At 41.7% G+C, this 23,194-nt stretch overlaps 1 protein-coding gene across 7 annotated transcripts in view; it reads left to right on the top strand.

The window, feature by feature from the left end:
* Nucleotides 1–23,194, top strand: part of LOC308122773 (RNA-binding motif, single-stranded-interacting protein 3) — a 291,407-nt gene that overhangs the window by 135,758 nt on the left and 132,455 nt on the right. For all 7 annotated transcript variants that reach the window (XM_080484833.1, XM_080484834.1, XM_080484835.1 and 4 more), the window contains one exon: nt 8,893–8,951. In XM_080484833.1, coding sequence (XP_080340959.1) covers nt 8,893–8,951 — 59 coding nt within the window. The remainder of the gene's footprint in view (nt 1–8,892; nt 8,952–23,194) is intronic.

The raw sequence follows: 23,194 nt of genomic DNA, 5'->3' as shown, positions 1-23,194 counted from the left end.
AAAGTAACCAAATCTACTGTGCAAGCTGCAGTGACCTGCAGCTGAACAGGGTCTACTTTAATCCATTAATAACAAACAGATTTTCTTGATGAAAACCATAAAGGCTGTCCTGTCTTCAGACAACCTTCATTTGAAGTAGTTATAAGAACATTTTCTTCACCGTGCAAAAATCAGTGTAACAACTTGTGAGAGTACACCGAGTTTCCTTGAGTTTCCAGCTTGCTTCTGCTGGTTTTATTTCAGAGTTTTAACACTGCCGTTGCTGTGGGTGAGTTAATAGAGCAGGTCGTCTTCCATTCGCAAACACAACAATTCGATCCCCCATCCTGCGTTGTCCATACGGTGAACCCCAAAGTGCTCCCAATGGAGGTGGAACATGGCAGCCATCACCAATGGTGAATAAGTGCATGAATTGCTGAAAAATCAAATTAAAATTTGCTCACTATCGTGAAGACAACTCCAGTTTCTTTCCTCTTCTTTTCTTGTTACTGTTCCCACTTTTCTTTCTCTCCACTCAAATTGCCTCCGGGGAAGAAAAGATTTTCCTTTTTGGCAAATGACACTTTTTCTGAGAGCAAAGTTTAGGAATATGCATGTGGGGAAAATAGACTATTTTCAATTATATGGAATTGTAGAATACCAGAAGAAATGTTTTATTGATTCTACGATAAAAATGGAAATGATTATTCATGGGAAGGTTGCATATCAAAACAAAGGTGAATTACAAATGAGTCCAACTGAGCAAATTGATCCGATCTCATGGAGAGTGACACTGACTGAATTATGGGAACAATTTTCTTGGTGGAGGCTCTTTCTATGAATTTTAAAACTTTCTTTTATTAAAAGTCCCTTAATGTGGATGTGAATTGTTTTAAATTTAAGTCTCTTGCAGCAGATTCTGAACACACATGCTCAAACTTTTAAATTACCCTCCTTTCCTTTATAAATTACCTGGGTGGAACGGCCGTATTGCCGCTCGCAGCTATAATCCATTCCTATTATGGAGGGAGGTGGGGAAGTTTGAATGGTTCTAATCAACTTGTCATGCATTTCACACGCACAGGGGATAAAGAATGTTCATGAAAAGAAATCACATCAGCAGGGAAATAAGGAAAAATTTAAATGGGAATAATTGATGGCAGCTAAAGACCACAATGTGTGTGACCACAGCCAACTTCAACAGATGGGTGTGAGGACGCACGCTGGCGAAGACGTCGCAGTGACCCACTCACTGTTGTAAATGAATGAGCTTGGCTGGATTTTGATATTGTCTTTTTGTTTGGCCAAATGTAAAGCTGCATTTCTGCATGATGCACGAGTGCAAGTGTCTATATTTTACTTATCGAAGTCAACAACAACAAAGGACAACCACTTAGAGCTGTGTTACCTTTCTATTCCAAGATCCGTTTCACATTCGGGGCCCACAAAGGTTTGAAATTAAACGTTTGCCAGTTCATCGCAAACCCGCCAACAAAGCACGGGGGAATCCCGGCACCCACAAAAACATAGTGAAGTGCTGCCAAGAAAAAGGCAGAGTGCTGCAGCCAAAAAAAGGAATTATCCAATTTGTTGAAGCTTTTTTGATTTATTGCTCCTCATCCGTGCCAATACAATGATTTGATATATCATACTGTACTTTTCTGAAATTCTAATAATGCTAACATATTTTTTGGGGACATTTCTGTCTTTGTCAAATATGAATTTTATTGACACTTTAGTTATGAATTCATTTGGTTATTCTCAGTGTAGGAAAGAGAGTAAAAGTTGCTTATCTAAGTGTGTCAATGTTTCCTTGCTCTTTCCACAGCCAGCGTGTTTAACACTTCAGTCTGTAGTGAGGTGTCTGTCTTCACACCTCATCTTTTCTTCACGTTCGCTTCCTCTTTTTTTTTTTTTTTCCTTGTCATTTACTTTCATCCTTACCTTTGTTTTAGCTTCCAGCTTTCCAACTAACTCCAAAGTGTTTGTTAGTTAAGCCCGGTTGTGTACTCATGATTTATTTCTCACTCTACCTGCTGTCATAGTGTTTGGGTTTTTTCTCACTCGCTATATTTATTTTAATTGGCTTTAAGGTTTTACAGCCCAAGCAGTGTATCAATTGGCAGACTACTCATGCTAATAAAAAAAAGTTTTAATCAGGTCCAATAGCTCAAAAGCAAATATATCACAATTTTTTGGATCAGTGAAGCATTTGCACACATGCCACAAAAAGACCTTGGTTTGAGATGATTGGATCTTTAAAGCTCAGTATTTTTTTGCACAGTTTGAGAAAGATGAATTGAGTAAAATTCAGACAGAAGATAAGAAAACTTTGCAAACAGCTTTGGAGGCTGTATGTCCCTGACCCGGTGGTCGGCTCTGTGTGCTTTCGTCAATGAGAGAGAAAATAAAAGGACACACGTCATACGAAGTTTAGCTGCATACAGACTATTTTTAAAAGTCATGCAACAGCAGTATTTCACAAAAGCATCAGTTTAGTACTTGGGACTAAAAAAAGTAAATGAACAGGAAGCCCGACTTTATGGCTGCTTCAGCTTCTATGCAACTGTTGCGTATTTGTTCTATTTTTTTTCTTCCTACGTCTGTTCAGTGTCTTGGATTAGTTTCAAAGGCTCGATGAAATTAAAAATAACATTGAGTTTACTCCCACTTCACATAACCATAACATGTAGATCATTTATAATTTCTAGCAGGTCCAATAATTCCCAGAAAGCAAACACGTTCAGCTTACGGCGGTCACTGGACCCAAACACACAGTAATATAGAAAAAAAATGACATACATTCCAAAAAAATTATTATTTCAATATCTAACCACACCTGAACAGAAAGACTCACTCACTGCACATTTCGAGAGCTATATAAAAATAAAAGATATTTCACTCTCAACATGAAAGGGTTAATTTGTAGGAGGTGGAGGTCAAACTACCATCATTGGGACGAGCAGACGATAAGCTGGACCAAATGAGCCACGACTGTTCAGTCATGTGATGTTATTTTTTTGTTGTTTCAAATTGGTAGAAATAAGACATGTGAATGCCGCTCTGTGATACTCACATGTGGAGTAATATAATAATTACACACTTTTTTTTATTTTATTTTATTTTTTTTTAATAAGACTGCCTGCTTTTTTTAGCTCATAAAAAAGCTTGGGGGTAACATTTGCTGTGCGGAGCAAACAATAAGTCTGGGTTGTGGGAGTCTGCTGCACCTGCTCCTATATGAGAAATGTTTGTGCGCTGCCTTTTCTTTTTGAAGCTACATGATCAACATTCAGCTTTTTTTTTTTTTCTTTCTTTCTTTTGTAGAGGCGGACAAGAGGTAATATAATACAGTTATTATTCCCCACAGCCGCCCTTTTACACCTGCCCCATCCCCAGCACAGGTGCTCCAAAGATGCTGAACAGGCCTGAAGCAGCTTTTATGCAATTGAGCTTCACACCTGAAAACAGCAAAGCGTGTCATAGCTTTGTGTTGGAATCTTTTTAATAATTATATTAGAATTCTTTCAACTCCCCCCCCCCCCCCCCCCCCCCTACATCTTTGGAGAATAGGAATCCAAAGAGGCCACGTTTTCAGGTCTTCATCTGCAGGCACAGATGGACCGTCATTTGCAGATACGGTACATTTGCGCTCACAGGAAGAGGAACACACTCGTACACCTCACCAAGCATGTATACAACGACCGTCTGACGGTCCAGATGTGGGGGAAGTGGTCCGACATCTCAGTTCAGGTTTCACTTGCCTGATGTTGGAGGCATTGCTGTGTTGAGTAGCCATGCAAACACAAAAATCACAGACCGCTGGAGAGTGTGTCACGAGACCGACGGTCTGAGCACAACACTTGGGTGGTCCGTCCATCTTTCCCAGCACTGTGCTTCCCCGTGTACCAGCAGCGCCACAGTGACGTGCTGTGGTTCTGGCCGGCTCTCACATTGCCCACGTACAGAGAAAGAGCCACTTCACTTTCACAGCCCTGATGTTAGAAATGGATTATGCCTGGACCCTTTCATCCTGCGCACAGGAGGGAGGAGAAGGAAACGCAGCACCGGGGTGTCGCTCGTCCACATGCAGCTGCCCTCTCACAAATGTTTTCTAGCTCTCGGCTCGCCTTCAATTCTGCCACATTTTAGTGCCCAGACAGCTGTCAAACAAATTACATGTTTTACATCCACCACAATTTGTACATTTTCATCAACCTAAAATAGCCCATAAAGCCTCTTTTTTTTTATTGGCAGTTTCATTTCTGGCATCTTCTGTTCTTAGGGTTGATCCGATATTGCATCAGAATGATTGCTGTGGGATTCCTATTAGGCGGGAGGATTGAGAAAGAAACAACGGGAGAGAAATGATGGATACAGTGCAGAAAAAAAATTGCTAAAGCGAGAGAGAGACATTAGTGAAAAGGAGGGAGAACGAGAACAAGAGAGATTTGTGGGAGGAGGGGGGACGACCAAAGGCCGGCAGAGTCAGAGATAAGAGGCTGCAAGAGTGATTGAAATAGGATTAGTGGAGGCAGGCTCTGCATCCCGGCCACAGCATCACAGTGTTAAACCTGCGCTTCATAGGGGCTGCCGCTGTCACATCAAAGCCTCCCCAGGCCTGGCTGGCAGAGGAGCCAAGGAGCCTCTTGCAGGGTCATCCAGCAAAACACACACACACACACACACATGAACATGCTGATCACATTCTCCATCCATATCCAATGTGTCTCCATTAGGGACCCGGAGCTGGCTCCTTCCTCCTTTTCTTTTCATCTCTCTGCAGTGTCTTTGTGGTGTGTACTTGGACCGCGGATACGATGCATTGATGAGCCATCTTTAACATTTAATGAGGCAAGTAGTGATGAGTTGGCATTGGAAAGCTACTGTCTCCTGCTTCCCTGGAGTCCAAACAAAGTTTTAATGAGAACTTTCCCCCAATTTGTGCCAGAAGCACTGAGCTTTTTAACTGCTTCCCAGACGAAAAGCATACATATTTTTTCACTTAACTACTAAAGGAGAACAGACACCTGTGTGCAAGTAAACAGATGTGCCTTCCTGTCAATATGGGCAGTAAATCAACACAATATCAGTATTGTGATGTGAGTCACTGTCATCTCTGACTTCATTATCATATTATTTACATGCATTTTAAGTTTAAGACATCAAACTAGTTTTGATCCGCTGAGTTGTGACATTCTTACTTTTTAATTTCACATGTGATTCAGATTCATCCCGCAATGGAAAATCTTATTTCCTCAATTTGCGTGTAGCAAATTGTACCTGCTCTGCGTGCTCTCTAATCAAATAAAAACCCGGTACTACGTTCACCTTGTGTACTTACGCTTGAGAAGATCTCGGTATGCTCAAACATTGCACCTCAGTCCCATTCTGTTGCAGTAGATTATGGATCCCTACAGCTAAAATGGCCCGTTAATCTGCTGAAGAGAGACAATCGTCTGATTGGTGAATGCTGTCGCGTGTGCATGATTGTGTGTGCGCGTAGATGCACTCATGTGGTATCTGTATTAGTGTGTGCGAGCTGGTAGTTTTCCTCTCGGAGCTCATCAGTTCATATCCACCTCCCATCCCACCGCAGCATGCAGTAAATAGAGTCTCCGCCACTCGTTGAGAAATGGCACAATTATCCCCTGCTGGTGAAATATGGGCCGGGATGCACCACTGCTTCTTCCCTACAGAATGTGTGTGTGTGTGTGTGTGTGTGTGTGTGTGTGTGTGTGTGTGTGTGTGTGTGTGTGTGTGTGTAGAGGAGGGGGTGGCTGTTCTCCGTCTGTATACTCTTTGTGATGCACATTTGACACACAGGGAATTGTTCTCACTTATATATTTATGCACAGACATACACACAACACACACACATACACCAGCGTCATTGTACAAGCCGCAGCACGCATATGTAAACACTTGCAGTATATCTACACTTGTAGATTGGCACACATTCAAACTGTGTTTACAGGGCTCCAGTGCTTCTCGCGCTGCACACAATGCAGCATGTTGCAGTTTTAGCTGAGACAAGCAGATTGAATGAGTTGCTGTCAGTCAGTCGGTGGGGTCAGTCCTTCAATTCTGAGAAATTCACAGCAGCGTACTGTGCATATAGAGCGGTGGAATACATTTCCGTGCAAGGAGCTTTGCCAACAAAATGTTGGCTTATAAGTGGTGCTGCCTTTATGTGTTTCTGATATGGCTTTTGGCAATTTTGCACAAGCGTTCAAGAGGACCAAATACTGCATAGTGGACATTTTTTGCTTCTTATGAACTAGTTATATGGCAGCTTGTATGTTTTCTAATTTGACAATGCCCCAAGCATTCTTAATATGGTCAGTTATTCACAAATGAAGCAGTAATTTAAAGTGGATGAATAAAAATCTGTCCAGAAATGCTAAGAGTTTTAAAACCAGCTGCTCTCACCATAGATATCCTCTAAACAATGGCAGACTGAGATGTCACTAATGATCGGTGTTGGACTGGTTCCTTCCTCGGCTGGTTCGGCTCTTGCCCCGTCATTCCAGAGAGAGGCAGAAGGGCAGGAGAGCCCTCTCAGTAAGACATATGATATGGAAGATGATTAAAAGTGCCTATCTTAATGTATGAATTGCATACATACACATAATGGATGAGGAACAAAATGACCTTAAAGAGATTTTACTCCTATAAATAAAATGTCAGCAGCATCGAGACAGTGATTTACTGGTCTAATGACTGTTTAAACTTCAAATAACCTTTTATCAAAGTATCCCAGATGGAGAGCTCCAAACAAGACTTGATTTTTCTTTTTTTTTTAGACGTGTCCCCTACAATTCCTATGGAAAATGTTAAATATTCTACCAGTTCTTTCTAATACATGCAACAAATTGTTAATCCAAGCCATAACACATAATATAGCAGATATATGCAGGTGCTACAGTGAAGCTGCAGGGTTTATTTTGTGACATAAATGTGGAAACAGCAGTAGAATAATAATAATAATTGAATATTGATATAAGTTTAAAGGAGTGGATTGTTTTTCTTTTTAAGACATCAATTCTTTCTGCCCAGGGAGCCAAATGAAAAGGGCTGTATCCCTCTCATTATGAACAGTCCTCCATAACATGCTGTTCTACAATTATTTTGGAATTGAATTTCTCTGTGGAATCTGGAACCAAGACATTCCCGGCAGGTCCTTTAAATCCTGTAAACTGTGACTTGGAGCTGATACAGATCAGACTTGTTCCATCAAATCGTCCAAACCCCGTCACCGACTCGTGGAAAACACCAGAAGCCTTACTAATGTGGAGGAGTTTGGTTGTAGTTCCTGGCTCATAATGGGTCAGCCATCTGAATGTCTAGATTCGATCAAGTCTCTTTGACAATGTCTCAGGCTGTGGCGTGCGCCGATGTTTTTGATAAATCAATGGCTTAGTCTTTTTTCTTTTTTTTAAGGTGATTACCAGCAAGTCTCAGTCTCAGTCGGAATAAACTCTAGTGTGACTTGACTTTAGTATAACTACTATACTAATCTATTTGTCAATCCCCACCTCTGCTTTATCAAAGCGAAGGAAGCTGCAATACTCAGAAGAAAGCCATAGAGACACGGGGACAAGACGCAATCTATACAGAATAAGGTGCGCAATCGTGACACCACCATGCCAAACCCTCAGCATGGATTAAAGATGTACGAGCGAACCAAACAGAGGATGTGACAGACGTCAGATTCCCAAAACTTTGCAGTATATCAGTGTTTGCGTGTGGAACATAAATCCTACTGCTGCTTTAGGTGTGTTACATGTTATAAACTAACTTAAGCTCTCTGTCAATAAAGTTACCACCACAGCACATCTAGAAACGTGCCTTTGGCCCTAAAACACAGCATTTTTATGGAAAATATGAATGTTCTGCCACATAATAGGCGTCATAAAATATATAGTTTTTCCCTGAAAAGAAAGACTGTGAGTGGACGTTAGCTGTGAGTTATTTTCTGTGAAAAAGGATGTAAACAAGAAGTGTAAACACAAAACAAAAGTCATCACTTTGTGCAGCTCTATTATATCTTTACTTGGTGTATTCACTGGTCTGTGAGAATTTAAAGTTACTCTACCAGAATCCACACGGGAAAAAAAATCAAGAGCTAGTTTGAGTTGTTGATGTACAACTCTATTATGTTGCCAATGATCTTGATTTGCACTGGGAAAACGATTAACGATCAGTTTCACAACAATTAAAAGTATTCTCGTGGTTTGAATACTCTTTTACTCTTTCTTCGAGAAAGAGTTTTTTTTTTTTTTTTTTGGAGCTAAATTGTTCAAATGTTAATATTTTCCCTGGAGCTGCTGCAACGGTACATCTGATATCCCAGAACCCCTTGCGGCAGGTTTCTGAAGATGTCGTGAGTTTGCAAAATCAAAACACAGTTTGATGACTTGAGATTTGGGAAACTGCTGTTCAGCAATTTGCGGAAATGAGTGGTAATGATCTTGTTGTATTGGTTTATTATCTTTGCAGAAGCGATTCATTTTATGGGAAGTATATTTTAAAGATTTTCTTCTGGTGGAGTAACTTGAAAATATTCCACTGTGTGCTATTACATCAACTTTTAAAACCATTTACTGCACTTTCTGTGCTTTTAGACCTTTTGAAAATGTCCAGTGACTCTCCGAAATGTCAAAGAGCTGTGCGTTCGTTCGAGGTCAGCCACACACATAATGCTATTAACCTCGAGTGATTCCTCTTTCCAATGGCTTTTGACATTTGTGTAACTTTGCAAATTGCTAGTTGCACTTAAATGGCAGAGAGGACAGAAAATAAGGCATCTGCTTGATGGTAAATGATGATCTGCAAGAACTGTCCCACCAGTCAACCTAAATGTCTCTCTGGTGTGAAAAACACTAAAATTTAATTTCTCTGTTGTTACAGGTATGGAAAAATAGTGTCAACCAAGGCCATTCTGGATAAGAACACCAACCAGTGCAAAGGTAAGTGATTAGTTTTTTTGTAGCTTGTACACCCACCTTGTTTCAGTGCGGGAGCTATCATTCTTTGGACTGTCTTGTCACAGGAACACCAATCCAAACCCCCGCGTAAATTTAGACATCAGCCGTGGAAGCTGTGCACCATAAATCAGTGATTTAGTGAGGAGCTGGCCTATCACTGCAGGAAGCCTTCGGGTAAACAGCCCGTTCTTGGATGGCAGAGCCTCAGAGGATGAGTGGGCAGGCAGACGCTCTCTCACCCCGTCTCTCCCGATCGTCTCTTTAAATTTTCTGTTTTGTCATGTGGACGGCAGCCTTTTGGAGAGTGCGTTTCCATTAGTGTCTGCACAGTAAATGATGCACACATGCAACAATGACGTTACTGGCTGGTTCGAAATAGTTTGCAGAGCGCACACAGCAGCACCCACCAGCACCCACCACACACAATTACATGCTTGAACATACGTGCATGCTCGACCAATTAGAAGGCGAACAAGCTAGTTGAGATTAGATAAACATTAATTATTATCATTGTCAACCTCACCCTCTTTAGTGTCTTGGCCATCTGCCCTGCATGGCTGCAAATACATTTCACACTCTTTTCTTTTTTTCTGAGCGATCACTTTATATTGATGAAGAATAGTAAAGACTGAAGTGAAGAAATTGTGAAAGAGAGAGAGAATGAAGGGATGGAAAAAAAAAAGAAAAAAGATTAGCCTGCTACTTGCCCCAAGGTGTCTGGCAGCACTGTTTAAGAGCTATTGAAGTTCCATCAATACTTTTAATTGCTTTTTGTGGTTTCTCGGGCTCTGAAGTGTGGCCTTTCAAGGTGAAGCTGCCTTTTTAACCCTACTACACACATGAGTTTATACTGCCGGGCATGCTCAGGGTCAAAATGTTGAGGAAATGAACCTCTGCCTTTTGGAGGATCGAAAAAGAAAAAAAGTCTTATTATCTTGACAGGTCCTTCTTTGTGAGTTCTAACTGGCTATTAAAGACAACACTGAATCCATGTCAGTAGGGAGGATGTATCTGCAGGTCACGGGACACAGAGGAGAGTGGATTAAAGAGAAGAGAGGGAAGTGTTGAGGAGGTGAAACCAGCCTCTTTGAAATTCAGGAATCCAATCTCTGTTGTTGTCCAGCTGACTTAAGAAAAGGACAACACACACACACATGAGAAGAAGAAAAAAAAATAATAAAATAAAATTCAGCCCAGCTTAGCGTTGTGTGGGAGACCATATTTCCCATAACTCACCATCCAGGAATGCAGCGCTGCCGATGTGCCAAAAAGCAAATACAAGCAGATATTTTATGAGTGTGAAGGATGGTGGAACTCTGCACCCAGTGAGAGAGTGGGAGGCGGAAAGAGGGGAATGCACAAAAAAGGATGAGAGAGTGTGAGAAGGGCTTAGTAACCTTGAAGAGAAAATTACAGTTCTTAAGTATTTGAAAGACAAGATGAGGTGAAGCAAGGCTGCGCCAAAAAAAAAAAAAAATCATAATTTCCACTGCTTCAGTTCCCCATCGCACCTATATGCATATCCCCTCCAGGCATTAATGAGCAGCGCAGGTGTATCAGAGCCTCTCGGGTCTGCGTGAGCTCCAAGTCACAAAGTCGGCCCAACGCCTCGATCTAGTCACGCATTGTTTCCAGTCACCTGACCCCCCCCTGACACTGACGCTTGTTTAAATGTCAGAGTGGTGGCTTATCACCACCGTGCCACCATCACACGGGGAACATCGCTCTCCTCCTCCTCCGCTCCCTCCAAACCTCCACTCCTCCCCCTTGTGTTATTTGTTTTTAAGTTCAGCTCAGCGAGCACGCTGCCAAAACACCACGGACAGAAAGGGCTCGGAAAGAGGTCAGCACCAGTCATCCCTGAGCAAGCGTTAAGTCGGAGTGAAAGCTCGTCCATCAGCCGTCAAGAAAAACAACAGCATCAAATATTATATACTCTTTGACTAACATTTCTGCTCACACGTTCTCTCTTTTTTTTTTTTTTTTTTTTTTATCAAGCCACTGTTTTTGAAAAGTTCAAACGCTTTCAGTTGGGCTAACTCCATATATTGTCAATAAAAATCTTTTTCCTGGGCAGAATTCATAAACAATAATGCCAAGAATAAGAAAGTATGTGTGCACATTCAAGGTAATACAATGGGAAATTGGAGGAAATTAAAAAAAAAACAGCTGTATAATCATTCCTTTCAATATATCAGGTGGCTCGGGACCCGCCAGAAAGTCAAAATGTGTAATGTGACGATAGTTGGAAAGCTGTTTGATACATGATGTGTTATTCTGCAATCAAATAAACTACATTTAAAAGCAAATGAAGCAAAGAAAGAATGTCATTTATGAGTCTCACACGATCTTAATGCTTATAAGTAATGCTATTTTTTTTTTTTAATCAATTACCAAAGATGATTAAGATTAATATGATAATATTTGAACTAAGAGACCCTTACTCACATTATTCAGAGCACCATGGTTAAGTGAATAACCCTCGGTTTATTGTTATCGGTTTAGGTCCTTAGATATCGTTAATCTATAAGTCTCTAGAAAACCATTTTTTCTTATTGTATGACCATGTGTATGCACAAGCATTTTTCATGCCTGCCTATGGAATCATTTCAATACTAAGCGTGTAAATGCTGATCAAAGCCTATTCACAGAGAAAGTGTTTCATTTGTTGAGTACAACAAAAGTGTGACATTGAGCATAGGAGCAGTCAGGAAAGATGCACAGCAGATGAAATGTTAGATGAAACAGTGAGTGTGGGAGTGGAGGCTATCTGTTTTGGAAAAGCAGGGATGACACTTCCTGCAGTTCCAGGTCAGAGAATTGTGTGTTTCAGCACAGAGACCCACGCACTCACATGAGCGTACATTATTTTTACCGCCGCCATACATCTATACATATGCCCTTTAGTACAGGAGTATGTGCTGTAGAGTAGTAAAGCCCTGTTTGAAGTACCACATCACAAAAAAAAAAAAGAAGCAAAAAAAAAAAACCCCACTACACTCTAAGACCATGTAATACACTTCTCCCACGCACTCAAACACAAAGGGCACACTCATGCGCACACAAAGACTAATCGTACCCCCGCACAGACTCCCCATCCATCTGCCTGAGGTGTGTTCGGCTCTTGCAGCAGCAGTGGCCGCGCAATAGATCTATCAATCCTCTTTCTAACATCACAGCATGTGTGCCTGCCTGTCTGCCTGTTGTGGCTGCTCTCCTCCACCACCGCGCCATGCAGGCCGTTCAATGAGCCTCTCTATCTTCACCCAGCGCTGACTCACCACCTCACTCTCTCTCTTACCCCATCACACACACACACACACACACACACACACACACACACACACACACACACACACACACACACAAATCATACTCTTACGAGAGTACACACCAGTTGTTCATAAACGGCATTCCGATAAACACACACACACACATGCTTTGGATGAAGCCCAGTTCAGAGAGAAACAGGAAGTTGTGAAAGGGCTTTAGGGCTGAGCAGCGCTGTGGGTAAGAGGAGGAATTTAGCTCTTCATCTCTCTCTCTCTCTCTCTCTCTCTCTCTCTCTCTCTCTCTCTCTCTCTCCTCTCACTTTGCTTCCTCTTCTTTCTTTGTCTCTGCTTTCTCTCTCTCTCTCTCTCTCTCTCTCTTTCTCTCTCTCTCTCTCTCACTAGCTATATCCCTGTGTCTGCTCTTTCACATGTACTCTAGAAACGCAGCAGAGATTTTGGGGCCTTGCATCACAGATGGAGAGGGGGATTGAGAATGGCAGAGCGAGGGAGAGAAAAAGAGGATAGATTGCGAGAACCCAAAACCGCTCATTTGCCATCCATGCCCACAAGGGCCTCTTAAAAGGCAGCGGCGGCATTTGAAATAAAGCAGGGCTGACCGAATGGAGACATTTTATTTTTCCTGCCAGAGCCCGGAGGCAGAGGAAATGACCTCAGCCCTTTAAAGGACCTCCGTTTCCTCCTCCGCCGCTGGGAGATAAGACTGTGCCGAGATTCGCCGGCCTGACCGGTGCTTTGCCGGCGTGGCCCCACCGCACTGAATTGTGGGAGATAGATGAGATGAGACGATAGTCTCTTGTGGCCGCGTGTTCGGCAGTTTGTTGTTGTTCATTTCTTTGCCCTGTAACCTGCCATCCATTTTACATGAGGATGCTAAAAACGTGCAAGGACATTACGTAAACACATCTTGAGCGAATTACTGTCGCCTTTACTCTGTCATTTGGGCGACTTGATGTAAAACACACCAACCACTAAGTTTGTCCCTACAAATTTAAATCATGTTTCGAATATAAAAAAACCTGAAACTATGACTATAAAAGATATAATCTTTTCTGCCTAACAATCTGAAAAACAAACAAATGCAACACTTGAACTAATTTCCATGCTTTAGTGAAGATATAAAAGTGAATAATCATATGGAAAGAGTACATGTATTCCTTTTCATTTCCCGTCCTAATCCATGCTATTTGCTCTAAATTACAAGCTGAAGATGAAAAGCTCTTAAGAGAGTGACAGGTGGCGGCTCATGCTTTTTTGAATTCTCTGACATTTCAGGTCTGCTGTTCTGTTTGCTATTGAAATGTGTGGTGTCATCAGGCCAAGAAAACCTCGCTCAGGTCCTCAAAAGAAAGGTTATGGATTTCTTGATGTGCACAATGGTGAATTACATACCCAGTACATTAGATACTTTAAAGAAAAGACGCGTTATGAAAGGTTGTTCCATCTTCTAAAAGTGTTTATTCTCAACTTACAATGAGTGAACAGCAGGGTTACACCCCATGCAGGACATCGGTCAATCACAGGACCAACAGGCAATCGCACAAACACCTTAAACAATTTGAGGCAGCAATCAACCCTGTGGTGTCTTACTTTGGTCCTGGAAGGACACTGTCCTGATCTGTCAAGATGTCTTACTGCTCTGAATTACATGTATGGGTCTCTATCAAGCTCTATTAGCAGAAAGGCTGATGATGTGTTACTCATTATTGGCAGGTGTTGGCATCGAAAACATGCATGACAGCGGCCCATCCTCGGCAAAGACAGTTGAGTCTTTGCCTTGAGAATGCTGATTCATTCGGGTCAAGCTGGGCTGCAAGTAAAGCTTCTTTATCTTGCAATTTGAACCCTTGTCTGAAGCCTGACAATTACAATCTGTAATATCCCACGCTGTTCCCACAAGATCAACCTAATGGAGAAATACAGGCGATCTTATATTCTATAAAAACTGATTTATTGCCGCATCAGTGCCTAAGTGGAGTATTGCATGACTCCAAGCATAAGGGCTATTGATGAATGAGGTGACGCTCACAAAAAAGGTCTGTTTTTCATTGTCATGCGCATGTGTATTTGGGGTGGAATGGGGGGCGGGGGGGATGGTGGAGCGGGGAGTGCTTTTTGCATCCGTTATTGGTTTCTCATTAGAGGGCCAAGATATAAACATTTGTCTATGTTGTACACTGTGCCGGTGCAATTAAGGATTCTCTTTGCCGCCCCCTCTGCCCTTTGAAAGTGAATTATGTGCAGATGAGAATCTCGACTGAAGTGTGGCCAACAGCGGACCTTTTCCAAATGCCTCTGCTCCCTCAAAGCCATTCCAGAAAGAGGCGAGATGAGCCCAAAGAGAACGGGAGCGAAAGTGTCTGCCGTTTCCTGCTTGCATTGCGTATTAATGACTCTAATTAGCAATAGCTGAGAGATAATCACATTGATTTGGACAGATTCAGCATGCAGAACCTTACTGGATAACACCCGCAGCCTCTGTTAACACTCCCAAATCACACACGCACACACACACACACACACACACACACACACACACACACACACACACACACACACACACACACTCATCTCTTTATTTACTCTTTTCCCCACCGCCCCTTGACTTCATTCCAGTAAGATTGAAGTTGGCTGTCCACCAAGTCGGGGTCTGATTGGACAACTTCGTCACAAATAGAAGTATTCGGCGCCATGAGCACCGCATTCCTTCGAGATGTGACCTTTTGTCCCCGCCTCTACTTCCTGTGCTGCTTCTGCATGCAGTGTGGTCGCCTCCTGTTTATGTGTTTGTGTTTTTTTTTTTTTTTTTTTTTTAATTCTCATGTGCGCTCAGTGGAGGTTATTCCGAGGTGACGTCCACAAGCCAGAGATTCACAGATGAGAAAAAGGCCAAGGTTTTCAAAGGAAAACATTTATTGTAAATGTGTTAAATATGTGGGTTTCCAAAATGTTGTTGGTGACTGTTCGTCTTGTGAACTTAAGCAAACGCATCTGCAATGCATTTCGACAAAGTACAAACAGACTCATGCTGATTGCTGTCGCCATCATCGCTTTCCCCTCCTGTCACCAGCACAGTCCATTTTACTGCACGACCCTTTGCTCCGTTTGTTATTTCACTCGTTCACGATTGCTTTAGCGAGCAGCGTTGGAGGGTGAGGAGGCGTAGCTGGAGTCATCTCTTATCCTGGACCTAACCCGTGGATGGCAGGGGAGCCACGGTGTGAGATACGGCCTTCCACTGACCTGCCAAGGCCCAGGCCCCTCGCACAGCCCCTGACTAATGATCATACCCTTGATTAGTTAAGGAAGGAATAAATCATAACTGCAATGAAGAGGAAGACGAGCTGGGGGCGGCCCGGCCGTTACTCATGAATGACTAACAGATGCACGAAAAAAGAAATGGCCTGCATAGTTGTTCAGAGGAGAAGAACAATTTGTCTTTGTCCAGCTTTTAATGTTTGTCTCTACCGGGGAGTTTTCTCCATGTTCCGAGGGCACTTGCTTTCCATCGATCCGGCTTTGTTCAAATATTTAGTCTGTCCTCCCGTCCTGCTGGTGGTGCTTTCAGGCCTGGTAGCTGACGTGATTACATTGCTTATTACAAACTGCCGCTCAAATGGGGATAACATAGTGCCGCAGAAGATGCTACACAGCCTGAATGCTAAAGTTTGTCATCTCTTCCTAGTTAGAGTGACGGCAGAGCAGCAGTTTTAACACTCTATATGTGACGTGACAAAGGAAGTGTGCAAGGTGGACTGTACCTGCTCTTTGTGTAAAAATGCGCTTGTAGCATTTTTCACATCAATGGCTGCTGTAATGAGTCGCTATTTAAGGCTGTTTGACATTCTAACCTGAGTGTGTGTGAAAGTGTGACTGCACTTGTGTTGTCTGAATACAAAGTGTATTTACATATGTAGCCATGTCTGCTGGCATTTATCAGTTTGTACCCTCATAAGTGTTGGTGCTTGGTATTGGCGTGAGTGATTTGCTCACGTACGTCTTTGTGTGTGCTCTCCGAGATATCCCCATGTGGGTTCTGTGCAGCCACTCAGTTTTCTTTTTTTTTTCTCTCCCTCTTTTTATTTTTTGCGAGGGGCGTCATTTTAACAACCTCTTGACAAGTAATTAACACCCTTCAGGTCTCAAAACCTTTCTCGAGTGCTCTTCACATGTTGCGACAGATACATCAGGATTTAGCTATTAGGTTTGCAAGCTGATAATGCGACCAAAGAGCTGAGCAATGTGCCTGTAAAAATGTATTTTCTCTGAGAATTAGTAAAGTATGAGTGGATACTTCCTTTTCGAATGCCTCTTTAGCTTTGTGAGGATAATCTTGTTCGTCTGGAGGTAATACTCCTCTAAACTTACAGTCCATTTGTCTTGTTTCCATTTTTACAGACAGTATTGACCGTAATGTAACTGGAAAAATACATTGTGAATAGCTTCTCATGTTGTGCTGAATTGAGAGTTAGGAATGTAGTGAGGCCATATGGCGCCGCGCTCGAGCTAATGAGTGTGAGTAGATATGAATTAATTAAGGAACAAAAGATGAATTGAGGGAAGATGATGAGGAGAAAAAAAATGAAGATGAAAGAAATGCTGAGATGGATGGAAAATGATGAGTGTGGGGTGGACCCATATGGCAAAGTATGTCTATATTTGACCTGTGAATGTTTTCATGTCACATTTTTCCGCATTACACATTGAAAACCACAGAAATTATTTCACGATCATTTCTGCAGTGAGATTTGGTAATGGCTGTTTCATTAGTAATTAAAGAGTCACATGGAAGCAGAAAATGTGTTGCAAGCGTCAGGGCTGCTTTAATATTGAACACATTCATCCACAGTGTGCAGGCAGGCGTTTGTAACGATATGCATCAGTCCTGCAGGTGCGTCGCTGCAATACAGATCCCATCTATAATACTTGCACTGATATTGGATGAAGAATTAGTTTTTCCAACCTCATGTTCAGTTTGTCTTCGGCACAATGAGCTGCCAGTGGCCCCTTTGGCCCGAAGCCCTGGCAGTCTGCCCTCTGCAGATCCCGACTGCAGCTCTCTGACAAGGACACTCCTACACCTGCAAGAGAAGATGACAAGAAATACAATACAGCCAATAGGCTGCCTGCCCCAGCCAGAGACGAATGCCTTAGCTATAAATCCATGTTGCAGGGTTGATAAGTTAATTGCCTGTACTGCTATCTCGTCACCAGTGTCTAATATAAAAGAGCCCTCTGTGAGAGTTATTTTACAACAAATGGGTATTGTCTTGGAGAGTGAGGCAGGCAGGACGGCGACAGTGGGCTAGTAAATGAGGGGCTGAAGGAGCTGCAGTGTGCATCACTGTATGAAAGCAATCCCAAATATCTTTTTGCATGTGGATTTTGAGCTGTTTTATGTTTGCAGATATTAAAAAGAAAATAGGGCTGTTTATTTTATAGCATGTCAGATCTGCTGTGGCGTTAATGACCGAGCGTGAGCTTATGACTTTTCACTTCTCTGCAGTGTCAATGCTTTGATAACTCTGTTGTGGTCACTAGACCCTCGCGTTAAGCTTGCATGCTTACATACATTGTTAAACAGAAAAATAAGATATATGCATAGCAGATGTTCCTCAGCGGGGTCCCTCAAAAGAAAGACACTGTAGATTTACAATTTGAAGCTTTTTTTACTCGTATATGAACACAATCAAGAAAATTGGAGGTTCAGTAGAGAGATTTTTATGCCCAGAAACACGTTACCACACATCACTGAATGTTTCAAGAAAAACAAGCTGCATTATTTACCATTTTTCAGCTGTTGGAGGTGCAGGGTGAATGAATGAGGACAGAGGAACACAGTCCCTATGAGGATGCTCTCCTCTGGGTTTGGAGTACAACCAAGGTGGTCTTGGCTTTGCCACAGTTAGTCATGGATGCTATTTCATTTCTTTTTATACCGTGGTTCTCTCCCTCAGTGTTTGCACAGCTCACCACAGACTCCCTAAACCACCACCCACCCTCCCTGTAGAGAAACAGGAATATTTAAACCCCCAAATGGACAGACTTAGTCTATAAATGCAGATGAAAAGAGGGATTCCATCCAATTCTCATCTCAATAAACAATCATTTTAATTGGCAATAAATAGTCTTAAATACAAAGAGAGACACCTCACTTGAGTTTAACTTCAACTAACACTTTTCCTCATCAAGTTACAAAAGCAAGAATTCTCTTCTCAAAGTCCAAATGATTTATTACGCTATTTATACACCTTCTTGTGCTTTGATTTTCGCGTTATAAAAGATTAGATTATTATTTAAAATTGATCAAATCTAAAATTTCATGAAGACTTTATTAATCCCCTGAGGGAATTTTCCTCACTGAAGTGACCCGTCGGTAGGAGCGACATAGAGCAATGCTCAGGGGGAAGCTGTTGGGGATCAAGGGTCTTGCTCAGGGACCCCAGATGCATGTTTTTTTGGACTGTAGGGGAAACCGGGGTACTCGGAGGAAATCCATGCGCAAATGGGGAGAACATGCAAACTCCACACAGAAAGGCCCTGGGTGGTATGTGAGCCCACGACCTTCTCGCCGTCTAACAAAAATATCTGGTTTCTGCTCCATCTTCAAAATTCTGACTTGTCACTGAAATAATCTCAATGTAAAAAGAGGGAACGTGCTTCCTGCTCTGATTAAGTTAAAATGCTGACAGACACCCAACATGTTTAAGTTTAATTTGAAAACTTTACATTTGTCAGTCGTGTTTCTTATCATGTGACATGACTCTTGCATATTTATTATTATGTTTTCAAAGGTTTTAAATAGTATTATGTGAGCTTTTCTTGGGTAGCTGAAGGGAAAAGACTAACTAGTACAATCGCTAAAACCAGTCAAATATACCACCAATATATAAGAATAGAACTCACATGAAAGCATTTCTACAAATACACAATTGCAGGTAAAGTGAGGCAGAAACGATGCATAACCATAGCGTGAATCATTATTACAGCCCCAAATCCATTAATCACAGGAATCATATTACAGCATTGTTATGCATATTTGGCCATTGAGTGGCCCATCTATCTCCCCCATTAACCGTAATCACTCTAATACATGCAAAGCACCAATTCTAAACATACATGTAACTACAATGATTAATCATGCATGTGCAACAGCAGCTTCAGAACTCATCTTGATGGCTCACAAGGACGTAAACAATTACACTGTTTGCCCTGCACACCATTGTAATGCTCCGTGACTTGTCGTTGATTCATTATTCATACTTAGGGCATTATTATTCCATTGTATGCGGTGCAAAATGGGATCATTAGCGCTTGAATATGAGAATGTGAAAAATGGATATATTGTGGAAAATGGCGGCGGATATTGTAGGTAAGAAACCCCAAACAATCCTGACTATTAGCAGATAAAGACTAGTAATTTTCCCAGAAGTAATTAGGATTAGCATAATTTGAGGGTGAATGCATGAATGACGCATAGTTGATTGATATGTCGATACAGACACTGTAATGAGTCCCTTATCTCTACTTTCCACTGAAGACTTTTGTGCAGCATAACTCGAGGTGGCGTCTACTACAGTCTTATACCTCCTTAAGGAGGCTGTGTTAAGCATCACTATGCCTCACGCGAACACACTCATACAAGCAGAGTTTCTAAGGAGCGTAGAGGCATCGGTAGCATCGCACTATCATGTAGTAACTGATTGAAGATGGTTCTTTTATCTTGACAGACTCCCAGTTAGAGCCAGACCAGGAAATATGATATGGCAGCTCGTGTTCTCTTTATTCCTCTCAGAGAGACGGAGGGTGCGCGTACGCCAACACCGAGTGCGCGTCTGCCCGTGCGCACGCGGATGTATAGGTGTCATCCTCGCAGTGAGCCGAAGTAGATATATGTGTCCTTCAGCAACGCAGTGCGTACGTGTGCATATTAGCGTGCAGCTGCACAGCATTATCAGCAGTCTCGCATGTAGTCAGTCACTTTGAGCTGCTTTTAAGTGACAGCTATCGATTGGGTGTTTGTGTTTGCGCAGAGGCTTCAAAGCAACACCTTGCCCTCTGCATCCCGCTCGAGATTGCAACTCCACAGTGCCCGCATTGAATACAGTAACAGTACAGCCTGTACTTGGCTGCAGAAACCCACTCTCCAAGCAACATCTGCGAGCCTCTGTGTGTAGGTGTGTGTTTGTGTGTGTCGCCCAGTGAGTGGAATGTGATGCCTTAAATCGAGTGTAGCATTTTTTCTTGACCCCGCTGCTTTTTCACAACTTAATCGACGTTTCCTTCCGCTCACTGACTCACCACGGATCATGATAGTGCGCAGTTAGTGCATTCACAAACACAGCAGGACACTCTACCTGGTAAATCTGTCCATACTTTATACTATATGCCTGTGTGAGTATACAGCGAGTTTAACTGAAGTTATTGAAACACATTTTTATGAAGGAAGTTCACATAAATCTCTTGTTCTGTACCACAGAAGCAGCAACTATTCTCATTGCAGTAACATGACATTGAAATCCCTTTTATCTCTATCGGAAACAGAGTAAACTGTACTGATTCGGCCTGCAGATGAAATGTTTCTGCACACACTCTGCACCCATTTCCTTGGGGTGACATTTCTCCAAATTCTCCAGCTTTGGATGTTGATGATGAAGAGAGTTTTTTACCAGAAACATGCAGACCTTTAAAGAACACTTATCAAAATGCCAAGAAAAGCAAATTTTAACTCAGAATATCACATTAGTACCTTTTCAGGCTATTCTTTATAGTCATGATGTAACCCATATAAAATAAATGTGATTTTCATAGTATAGTTATATATTTAAATGTGTTGTAAAGTGTAAACCTGAACAGAACCTGTTTTTTAAAAAAAAAAAACAATAATGTGTCTCTGTCAGTGATTGTAAGTCAATAGATCTCATGGTAAAATTCCACTTTCAACAATAACAATTTTTCAAACTGTTTAAAAAGTGTTTTCGTTTAAACTCTTTTGTGATTTTTCGTTGTTTTTTTCTTGTTTTTTCAGCATACATCTTTAACGATGTGCTCTTTGCTTTGAGTTGCTGTAAAACTGCGAATTTTCTCTGAGTGACAATAATGTGGACGTCTTTTCTTATCATACGTCTGCTCTCAACGTGTGGGGTGGGCCAGACACCTGAGGTTCAGGGATGTCTTTACCCAGCAGAAATCTTTTCCCACATTTGTTTTGTTTTTTTAAAAGAAGCCCTATTAAACATTGTTATTACTGGAAATGTTGTAGGTTTGAAGGAGATTAATTTAAAACATAAAATATAATACATAACATAAAAAAACAATTAGCATAACAAAAGTCGCTAACTGTGTGTGAAGCTTTGTCAGATACTTTAAAAGCCTAAGAGTGTAAAACCTTTTATTGCATGTGCATCTCATCTTCCCACACTCTGACAACCAGTGTCTTAAATGAATGCATCAATCAGCGACACAGACTGAGAATCAGCAACACTCACCACATTTTATAGACGATAGATTTAATGTTGTATTATTTGGCTGTCATCAGTTTATTGTAGTTAGTTTTGAAGGAACAAAGTTAGCAAAAAAAAAAAAAAAACAGCCTGAGAAATATTGAAGAATTCACAGTGAGAAACATTGAGAAATGTCCTTTTTATAAAAGTAGTGAAAACCTTCACAGATAGAATTGCTTATCTGGTAAGATCAATATATCTCTAATCGGCGATGGTTAGGGTCACATGAAAGGTTGTGACATTTGCACCAATAAACCTCCTGTTATCATTCCCCTCCTCGTAGATCAATACCAACTGCTTTTTTTTAGTCTGTGTGTTTTTAAACCAGCATATCTTATGACTTTCACAAGGACTTTCACACAAAATGTAAATTTTCTGCAGAGCAGCAGCCAGATTTCTTTTCTTTTGGAACATGATCAGTTCTTGTAAGCTTCCACACTGAGAATAAATGCAGAAAACAAAGATATTCTGCAGCATGAGCAGCGGTGTCAGGGCTGTAGATGATTGGTGTTTTTGCCTCATCAGATGCACCGCTCACGTCCCGTAAAGGGTCACAAACGGTCCTACAAATAACTTGATTATTGTCTGCTGGATCGCCTTTTCTCTGTCTCTCCATTATAAACTGGCTGAACTCAAAGTTTTTGGAGGGACCGGCGGCTGGTGTAAGTTTGACGTTTACCTGTATTTGCCATCGATATGAATAGCTGTTGCACGGAGTACTCAGAAAATGTGTGTGGTAACAAAAGATTGTAGTCTAAATCATGTTATGCAGCGTTAGAATCCAAACAGGTGGCTGGAGTGGAGGGAGCAGAGCAAAATAGATTAAGCAGGAGAAGATTTGAGGGACAGCTCATGTTGGACAGTTTAGTGGGGAAATGAGAGCAACACAAGGCTGAGATGGTCCGGTCATGTCTCTGGGAGAGATTATAGCTTTGTAAGAAAAAGGACGCTGAGAATCGAGTTGCCAGAAAGGAGGAGGTCCATCCGTTACACTGTGTAAATAAATGCTGTAGCACATGTTTATGAAACATGCGCGGCTCTGACGAACTCCACTTGACGGAGTAGGTGGCATCTGTAGTTCTCCGTCTACAAAGTCTGAGCCGGAGCTAAAAGGTGCGAAGCCTGAAATGAGGTTGTCATGCCTGCAGTTATTACAGCTAAACTTTAAGCTCCTTTTTAAATTTTAATGCAGTTTAATAATTATATATTTTGAATGTATAAACCTCTTTTTACTTCTGTTTTAACAGAGGACAGCTTAAGCCAATGTGACTCCCTTCCATTGAAGGTCTTTAGTATTCAAGCAGACATGTTCACACATACATCCACATTAAGAGTTAGACTCTCTAAAAAAATAACTCCGGAGGCATTCTGCCTGATGAAAGTGCAAATAGAGCCTTAAAATGCCCCCATATCTCTCAATTATTATTCTCTT

Source organism: Lipophrys pholis (genome assembly GCF_963383615.2).
Source record: "Lipophrys pholis genome assembly, chromosome: 17".
NCBI classification, from domain to species: domain Eukaryota; kingdom Metazoa; phylum Chordata; class Actinopteri; order Blenniiformes; family Blenniidae; genus Lipophrys; species Lipophrys pholis.
Note: the sequence above shows the minus strand (reverse complement) of the source record. Positions and strands in the feature narration are given on the sequence as shown.